The sequence below is a fragment of the Pithys albifrons genome, chromosome 2 (genome assembly GCF_047495875.1).
Source record: "Pithys albifrons albifrons isolate INPA30051 chromosome 2, PitAlb_v1, whole genome shotgun sequence".
Lineage (NCBI taxonomy): Eukaryota > Metazoa > Chordata > Aves > Passeriformes > Thamnophilidae > Pithys > Pithys albifrons.
Genome location: NC_092459.1, coordinates 87092423 through 87102324, shown reverse-complemented (window position 1 = coordinate 87102324; position 9902 = coordinate 87092423). Strand labels below are relative to the sequence as shown.

At 44.5% G+C, this 9902-nt stretch overlaps 1 protein-coding gene across 3 annotated transcripts in view; it reads left to right on the top strand.

The window, feature by feature from the left end:
• The first annotated feature begins 431 nt into the window (after positions 1-431).
• Positions 432-9902, top strand: part of MOCS1 (molybdenum cofactor synthesis 1) — a 32331-nt gene continuing 22860 nt past the window's right edge. For 2 of the 3 annotated variants that reach the window (XM_071576890.1, XM_071576881.1), the window contains exons 1-3: positions 433-593; positions 8793-8925; positions 9566-9733. In XM_071576890.1, the coding sequence (XP_071432991.1) occupies positions 486-593; positions 8793-8925; positions 9566-9733 (409 nt within the window). In that variant the 5' untranslated portion in view covers positions 433-485. Of the gene's footprint in view, positions 594-8792; positions 8926-9565; positions 9734-9902 lie in introns of all 3 variants that reach the window. The other variant, XM_071576907.1, reaches the window with a different exon arrangement.

The window sequence follows — 9902 nt, the reverse complement described above, 5'->3', positions numbered from 1 at the left end:
AAAGGAATGCCTGTCCACTAATGCTCACTAATTGTTTTTCAAGGGTTTCTTATTTGCCGATTTGCAGTAACAGTTCTTCTCCTTGACCGCGTTTGGGCACTGGAACAGGCTCCCCAGGGATGCAGTCACAGCACCAGGCCTGACAGAGTTTAAGAGGCTTTTGGATGATACTCTCGAGGACATGGTGTGAATTTCGGGGCTGTCCTGTACAGGGCTAAAGGTCGGATTCGATGATCCTTGTGGGTCCCTTCCACCTCATCCTATTCTGTTACTCTGTGAACTCCCGGGGCCGCTGTCCCAGGCGGACAGGCCGCTGGCGGGGGACCCGCGACGAACCACATCGCCGAGGCGTAGCGGACTACAACTTCCGGCGTGCCGCGCGGCTCCAGCGCCGTTCTGATTGGCCGCTGCCCTCCCGCCCTCCCCTCGTGACGGCGCGGGGCTGGCGGCGGCGGCGGCGGCGGATCCCCCCGTGGAAGAGCCGTATGGCGGCGGCGGCGGCGTGGGGGCGGCTCGTGCGGGGGGCGCGCGGGGCGGCCGCGCGCCGCGCCTGCAGCACCGGGGCGCGCGCCAGGGCCCCCGCGGCCGCGCAGGTGAGGGGGCGTGGAGGGGACGGGCGCGAGCCGAGCCGAGCCGAGCCGTGCTGTGCTATGCTATGCTATGCTATGCTATGCTATGCTGTGCTGTGCTAAGCCATGCCGTGCCATGCTATGCCATGCCATGCCGTGCGATTCCGTGCTATGCTATGCCATGCCATGCCATGCGATTCCGTGCTATGCTATGCCGTGCCATGCTATGCCATCCTATGCCATGCGATTCCGTGCTATGCTATGCCGTGCCATCCCATGCCGTGCTATGCTATGCTATGCTGTGCCATCCCATGCCGTGCTATGCGATGCCATGCCATGCCATGCGATTCCGTGCTATGCTATGCCGTGCCATCCCATGCCGTGCTATGCTATGCCATGCCATGCCATTCCGTGCTATGCTGCGCCATGCCATGCCATTCCGTGCTATGCTATGCTATGCTATGCTATGCTATGCTATGCTATGCTATGCTATGCTATGCTATGCTATGCTGCGCCGTGCTGTGCCGCGCAACCGGACGTCGCGTTTGGGATCGATGCCTTGTCCTTAGGACAGCGCAGTTCGCGAGGGGCACCTGTGGGGGCCGTGGCTGCCCCGGCGGGGCGGGCAGGGGTTCTGGGCACCGCCTGTCTTGTAGGAATGCAGCCTGTCCTTACAATTTTGCAACCTGTCCCGGACTGCCCGGTGGTTTGTGCGGCGAACATGACCTGGTTATGTGTAGGGGGGAGGGAAGAGTCAACAAACCGTGTAGTAATACATAATTCTGTGTCCCTCCTTGGTTGAAATGTCACCCTTTAGAAGTACGTAGGACACCCAGTCCCATGGACCGAGCCAGTTCTGTGCTCTGCCCAGTCAAAGGGGAGATTACACAAAGGAGTTTGATCAGCCCAGGTCGAACCCAAGTGTTTCGGCAGCTGTCGGTGGTTGTGCTCCCGTAGTCACACGAGCTCCGCGCTGGACATGTTTGTTCTGCTGCTGGCGCAAAACCAGCACCGGTGTTGCCCAGATACAGCTCCTGCCGGTTTTGCTCTCGGTCCCCCAGGTGGATTCGGTCTCTTGGTGTCCAAATGCAAGAGAAAAACCTGCAGGGAAAATCAAAGGTTCTGTGACTCTCTAGCAGAAATAGGGCATGACACGCAGAGTAGTCCCAGCTGGGACATGACTTATTGAGTTACTTGCAATTGCATGGCTGGCTTTAACAAGCAGAAAATAAACTAAAGCTACTAGTGACAGACTCTGTGTCGCCAGAATTGAATGCATTCACTGCCACTTCCTTATTTACAGGAAGCCAAATGTATTGTGTGTTGCCTTATTGAATGCTTGCTTAACTCAGAAATCTAGAAAGGTTATTGAATTTGGTTGGTGGGTTTGCTTGTTTTTCCTAAGCCATGAATGTTTTTATAAAGTCGGATTAGAATTACATTTCACAACTTCCTATAGATCGGGTGGCCCTAACAAATATTCGGGAATACCTTTGAGAGAGCTTGGTTGCAACATATGTCTCTGAAAAGCCCTACTCCCTTAGGGGACAAAAGCCACAGTGGCTGGAAGAACAGGATGGGTGATATGTGTTTGTGGCATAGTAACTGTGACAAGTGTGCCAGGGTACTATTGGCTCATGCCCTGCAGGGCCCAAGAAGCAAGCTAATGCAAAAACACAGACACTGTAAACTTAGCAGCTCTACAGTTAATATACTCAGTGCTCCTTTCTCTTCTCAGTCTCTCCTGGGATTCATCTCTAGAGAGGAGCAATTAGTGATGCAGCCATAGAGGACAGCGAAATGTGCTTTCAAACATAAGAGGATCAAACATTCAAAACGATTGTGGAATCTGTTTGACTGTCTTCTGTGTTGGAGCTGAAAGTAGTCATGGGTTCCCTTTAGTTTCACGAGATTTCAGGGGTAGAGTGAGTGCAAAATGCAGAAGAGCCCCTTCTAAAATGGTCATTCCAGCTGTGGAAGGAAGAGTCACATAACTCAGGAGCTTTAAGAAACAGCTGAAAGGTTGTGGCCAAGGCCATCCACTGTAAGTCTTTAAGTTAGGTTACAAACAGCAGCGTGGGTACAGCTGCTGTACTGCTACTGTGTGGCGAACAATTTGCTTGTTTGTATCTTAGTGTTAAAGATACAGTTTTCAGTCTCAGATTTGCACAGGGTAGAATTTAATTTTCTAAGTCCAGAAAAGGGCAGGTAGCAATAAGCACTCTGAAAGCATTTTCATGGTTGGTTGGTTGTTGAGCAAGCGTGGATTTGGGTCGGTTTTGTTTTGTTTGTTTGTTGGGTTTTTTTTTTTTACTAATTCACAGTTAACAAAGACAGTCTGATGCCATCCTTGTTATCTTGTATGCATGATGATATATGTCCAAATTATATTTTTGATTTAAAATTTCTAACTACGAAACTGTGTATTTTCCAGTAGGCTAAAAAAAACTAATTTATATTTATTTTCTTATTTTTTATTTTATTGTAAGCTGGAAATTTACATGCAAAACCACCAGCATTTTAAACAAAGAAGGAAGATGAGAGAACTCTTAAGATAGGCTTGGGAGCAATAATGCTAAGAAAATTAGCTTTTTTTTTTTTTTAATCCTGCTCTAGATATAGTGTGTCCAGTACAGGTCTTGATACAAAATTTTACTTTCAGCTTTCTCCATATGCATATGCAGACACTGTAATCCAAACGCAACCACTCAAAATTTTCTGTGGCTACAATGAAGTCTTCACAGCTGGGATAAAGCAGAAAGCCCAGCTTGCCCAGAAAGACCTCATATGCCCCTTGTTGTCAACCAGTCATGACTGAAACTCTGTATGCTGACGCTCTGTTTTGCAGGTTGCAGTCCCTGGGCAGTGCTCACTGTGCCAGCACCCACAACTGTAGCCTGCTGTTTAGGGTCAGCTGTTGGGCAGCAGCTGCTGAGCCCTCAGACAAACATTTGTCTTGGAATTCTCAGCTTAGACCTCATTCTGGCACTTGGCCTACTTAGACCTTTTTCAGCCTCTGCGGTTGTCTAAGTTTCAGGTTGAACCAAGGACATTATGTCACTGCTTCCCTACAGACTGAGATACTAAAGGTGAGGCACAAAAGAGAAGAGCTTTAGTTGAGTTGTGTCTGTGATGCTGCTGCAGCAACTGTAGGTGCTACACTGAGGCGGCAGCACTGGTGCACAAACCCAGCAAGATTGCAGGAGCTGATAGTGCCAGTGGGTGCCAGGAGCAACACTAACAGTGTAACTGGTACACAGGCTGTGGTAGTCCCTGAGGCCTGTGCAGAAGTGTTGGCAAGCATTACTGTTTCATGGTGCACAAATATCATGGGATGAGGTGAAGGTGGAAGAGTAGATCAAGGATGGTACTTGATCTTCAGCTTGATTAATAGATAAGAGTTCTGTTCTCTGTCCCCTTGTATTTAATGGAGCCTTTCTAGTATCTGTCAGTTTGTGGTGTCCCTGGTGGGTATTGATAGCTCTGGTGACAGCTTCCAATTTTGCTGCATTGTTACAAGAGTTCTCCTGGAAATCACAGGTGAATTGGCAGGTCTGAAGGGTTGACAGCTTGTCAAAATATAGCTGCTAGGTGCAGTCATCTAAGCTCTCATTCTTTCAGTACTAGTACAGAACATGTGATTGACCGCCCAGATAGTGAACCTGGTTTCTTTTCATGGATCAGTTAAAGCACACTCTGTGACAAGGCGTACTGCTCCAATGTGCAAAAGTGTCTCCTGTCAACTATGCAGAGAGGGGAGTGGGGACTTATGAACCATCGCTTTTGAGTGAAAAAGTTATGTGATTGGGCATTGATATGTTAAAATACCAACAACCATCCACCTTTTTGTACTTCAGGGAACTGAATAGCCCTTTTCTTGTAGCCTGGGAACTGTAACCAGCAGCTTTTGCTTCCTTCCTGCTCCAATAGCTCTCACACAGGCTGCAAGTGACCAGATTGAACCTCAACCTATTCCTCCCCTTCAGAAAATCCTACTTACACGAAAACCTCAGAGAATGTTTCATCCTTGCCCGAAGTTCCCAGGAAGGCAGCTGAGTTTCCATCTCTGATATTTGGCCTTTCCTGTGGTATAGATAAAAATATAAATCAGTGCCGGGTGCAGTGGCAGTTTTGGTAATACAGGATCCACCTCTGCTGGAGCTCAAGCTGTTGCTATTGAATTCCTTATGGGTGTTTCCTAATTCCTCCGTGCTGACATCAAATGGGACAGACACTGAAATAACAACTTAAAAATTCTGTCTCCAGTCATTCTTCCCTCCCAGACAAGCCCATCTCTGTACACAAGAAGCTGATGGAAAGAGGTTCTAGTAGCTTTGGAAAACATTTTTCTTTTCCCCATTCTTACCCCCAGTACATTGCAGCAAGAGAGCAAATGTTAGTTACTTCCAATAAAAACCAAAGTTTATTGACACCAACTGCCTGCTGAGTGCCTGTTCTTTTAATGGTGCTTCTTAACAGTTGACTTTAGAGTAATTAATGAACGGCAGTGTTACTGCTTTTATTTCCTTGCCTGTAACAGCCAAGCAGGTGGATGGGTGGCAGACCAGGAGCAGAATGGTCTCCTGCATCCCATTCCAGTGGTGGCTCCTTCCTGGAAACAGGAAATTGTTTTAAGCATATTAGTGTCCTTACAAGTATGCAGTTTTGGCTTCCGTTATATACAAGCATTAAAGTCTCCCTCTGTTGCTGCCTTTATGTCAGGGAGGACATCTTTTCACTTCTTTCTGTTACTGTAATGCACACTATAAAACCAGGAGAGAGGAGGTTTGTGCTGTTCTGTCTTCAAGAGGAGTGAGTAAGGAAGCCTGATCCTGAAAAAGATGCAACGAGTTATTGAGAAAGAAACAGAAGAGGAGGACTCCCACAAAAAGGATTCAGATAATTTTAATAAGCGTGGTAGTACTTTCCCTGTCAAATGTGAAACACCTTTCCAAAATTATAGGAGAGTGTCAGAAATCCAACCAGGCTAGAAAGCAGAATAGTTTTCAAAAGCAAAATACTTCTGTGTTGTGTTTTTTCCTGAGTTCGGCAGATTTATAGTATCTTTAGATTTAGTCTGTTCAGGGATGAGTTTTCTATCTGGGGAAGAAGCAGAAATGAAGTCTGGATATTTTTCTGGCCTCTTTGATTTAACCCTGCTTATATTCTCAGAAACCCTTACAATAAGTGGAACAGAGCCAGCATTGCTATCAAAGCAAGGGATTCCCAACTTGGGATTTTTTGAGTTGCTGAAGAAGGGAGAGATGAAAGAACACATGTGAGGGTGGCTGCAGAGGGGTTTCCGTTGCCACCTTTGGTGCTGCAGGGAGAGAAGGCCAGGCCTTGGGAAGGTTGGCCTTGCGTCCTATACCCCTGCGCTGTTGTGGCCGCTGCTACTGAAAGGGATTGCTTTCTTCTGGCAGAAAAGCCATTGCATGGAAACTGTTACTACAGTGTTAACAGGGGTAAACAGATGCTTTCTGGGCTTTGAAATAGCCACTTTGTATCTCCTTTATTTTTTCCAGCCATGGATGTTTTTAGAGATCTTAGTTTATCCCAAAGCTGTTTACATCAAGAATTAGAGTGGATTGTTTAAAGGTTAGTGCAATAAAATAGTGCTGCCAACAGTGACTGCTCCTGCTTGTAAGTTTAGCAGCAGCACAGCTGGGAACAAAATTCCTGCAGCTGCTAGTGGCTGAAGTTGGGTCTCTCCCCAGATAACCTCTCCTATCTGGCTGATTTGGTCACTGAGGGTCTCTCTGTCTTCCACCCACCCACAGATCTTTCCTACAAATGTTTTCAGAATAAAGTGTTTTGAGGAAGCATACCTGTGTTTTCAACTGTTTAGCTGGCCTTTTACAGATTTCTTGCAAGGGCTGTCTCGGAGTACTGTGCAGCGTTAACTCCTGTGCTTCCTAGCGATGACCAGAGCCAGGGAGCTGATGGCTGTGGCCATGTGTGTTTCTGCCCAGTCCCTTGGCATCATCCCATACATGCTGATTTTAGTATGTCTGGAGATTTCATAGGTCTATTTCTCAGTAGATGTAAGTCGTGATTTTTGCTTAGTAAGCATATTGAATACCCATTAATGTGTCATTTTATCTGTTTCCTCATTGTACATCTTAAGTTTATGTCAAATTTTTTTTAATCCTTTGCCTACTGCAGCCTATCAAGACAAGTCAGTATGATCTTGGTTTGAGGCACAATTCTGCAACTGATTCACACACACAAACACGCTTTAACTTTGTGAACCATGTACACAGAAATGGTTTTGTGTGTGCTATGTCCAGAAGTTTAGCTTTCTCCTAGTTTTCTTGGCTGATTATTAGATGCCTGTGTGTGGTTAACTAACAAGGACTCAGTGAATGTGGTTCCTTTAATTATTTTTCTCTGTTTTGTTTTGTGATGCTAGACAGCTAGTCTCTATGAGTTATTAAATTGCCCTCTTATAAAATGTTAATTTAACTGTGATATAGTAGATGAAAAGACTTGGCAGGGTTTGGGTTATGTTGTTTGTAAATGTTTGTATGTAGTGCCTGAAACAAGTGTACACCAACTGATTAAAATATGTTGGTAAACTTTTGCTTTTCTGCAGTCCTTTGATAAGAGTTGGTTCACTTATGGTATGTTTTACTTAAGGTATCAAAATGTTTTCCAGAAGTAGCAGAGTGGTTTCAGCTGTGCTTTACAGGTATAGAAAAAGAGAGATATAGCATAGTAATTTGAAAGTCATGGGCTAAAGGCAACAGGACTCGCTGTGTTTAGACCTTGCTATAACCAACAGTCTTCTGGCATTGATGGTACTGATGTTTTTAAGTTATGTGGTATAAACTTGAACTGTATTTGTTTGTAGCTCCTAATTCGGGATATTTATTTTAACACTTAATGTGATTGTAGAATCATAGAATGATTTGGGTTGGAAGGGACATTAAAGATTGTGTAGTTTGAACTGTCTGCCATGGGCAGGTACACCTTCAACTACACCAGCTCAATCAAAGCCCATCCAACACTTCCAGAGATGGGGCATCCATAATGTCTCTGGGCAACCTGTTCCAGTGCCTCACCATCCTCACAGTAAAGAATTTCTTCCTAATATCTAAATCTACTCTCTTTCAGTTTGAAGCCATTTTCCCATATCCTATCACTCCATGCCCTTGTGCTCCATGCCCTCTACAGCTTTCTTGTAGCCCCCTTTAGATATTGAAAGCTGCTGTAAGGTCTCCCTGGATGGAGCCTTCTTTTCCACAGGCTGAGCAAACACAGCTCTCTCAGCCTGTTTTCACAGCAGAGGTGCTCCAACCCTCTGAGCATCTTTGTGGCCTCATCTGGTCTCACTCCAGCAGGCCCACAACCTTCCTATGCCCTCATTCTAGAGGGAAAATACTCATACTTCCTAAAAATTGTGTTGCTCTAGAATGTGTTACGTTATGTTTAAAAGAAACCCCAACCAAACAAAATTGTTAATAGAAATCCCTTTTAGTATTCACTTCATGACAGTTAATAAAGACATTATTAAAATTCTGATTTTTTTTAATGCCGGTTGGAGAGGTGTCAGAATCATATGCTTCTCGTCTAGTTGCACCATGCTCTGTATTATTTATGATCTTTTAACTGAGACAAGCTTTTTGGGAGTACTCTTTTATATGGATTTAGGCAGGAAGACCTTGTTGGAAATCTTGATGAAACAGACATCATGAAATGTAGTTTTACATAGCAATAATTCTGTTTTTATGTTAACAAGGTGTTATGTCTTGCACATGAAAGTTGGTAGGAACACAAAAAGAGATGCAGTGTTTTGTCGACTTCTAGTTCTCTTGTGCTGAAGTGCAGGGAGAGCCCTTTCTATATGATTTCATTTACCCAAGGGCTGTAGTGAGATTGGGTGGTCCTGAATCATTGATTTTGGAAAGTAAAGAGACAGGCAGTTGAAAAAAAATGCCTCTTATTCTGCACAGAAAGCCTGAAGCACCTGTGGCAAAGAGGCTGAATCTTAAAATGCACAGGGAAAATTGTAGAACAGTTCCATAAAATTAAGTAGAGTGTGAAACTTAGTCAATAAATGGCCAGTTTTGACCTTAAAGACTAGTCATTGATTTTTCTTGTGCAGCTTTCCTTGTGGGGAAAAATGGAATAATAATTATCAGTTGAGGATATTAATATTTATACAGCAACTTTGACATGCTGACTATTCAAATATTTAATGCTTGCATGTTCTCGTTACAGGAATTGCAGAGCTCAGAAAGAGGACACTTTCTACTGGAACATGCTGCTCCCTTCTCTGCTTTTTTGACAGACAGCTTTGGGCGTCAGCACAATTACTTGAGAATTTCTTTGACTGAGAAATGCAACCTGAGGTGTAAGTGTCTGCTGGGGTCCTTGAACAAAGCCCTTATGTCCATATTGTGCAAAGGCCAAGGCCTGAGTTAGGGTATTATTGCTGTGTTGGCCTTGTACTGTTTCTTGTCTTCACAAAGTAACAGTAAAGTACAGAAAGAAACTAATTTGGGGCTGAGCTGCTGGTGGGATGGTGAACCAGGAAGAAGCCCAGGGATCTGCCAGACAGGTGGGAGTGGCAGGTCTTTTGTCAAACTTGGTGTGGTTTGGATAATGATGCTTGTATGGCATACCTAGAGTGTGTTATAAGTGGGAGAGCTCATACCTCGGTATTACCACAATTGCATCTGCAAAGTTTGTGGTGATGTCCCAGTGTTTGCCAATTGAATTTGGTGTCTTGTGTTTGCATGCATATTAGATAGAAATAAGATCAGCTTTTTCTTCAAAGTGGATCCATTATAATTTTGAGACATATCAAATGAACCTTGAGTTTTCTTCTGAAGAAAACCAGGAAATTGTTAGGAGATAGCTTGTAAGGTTTTGCAAAATTGGTGATTTGACATCCATTAAAGACAGCTGCACTTGGTGCATTTTGTCCATCAATATTAGATTAATTGTTGCTGGTTGTTTTTTAACTCCATGACCTGTAATCTTTGTTTCAGGCCAGTACTGTATGCCCGAGGAAGGTGTGAAGCTGACTCCTAAATCAGAGCTACTAACTGCTCAGGAGATAATCACCCTAGCCAGACTGTTTGTAAAAGAAGGTGTGGACAAGATCCGACTGACAGGTGGAGAGCCACTTATCCGTCCTGATGTGGTTGATATTGTAGGTGAGTTCCAAATTGGTACAGTTTGTTCATATTGACTTGCTGCATATTGATCCAAGAATTACACTTATAGCTATCTACTAATACAGTCCAGCAACTTGAAGAATAATTATACATTGCTGATGGTGCTTTTCCCCAATATTGTACAGCGCAAGATAGTTCCTTTGAGAAA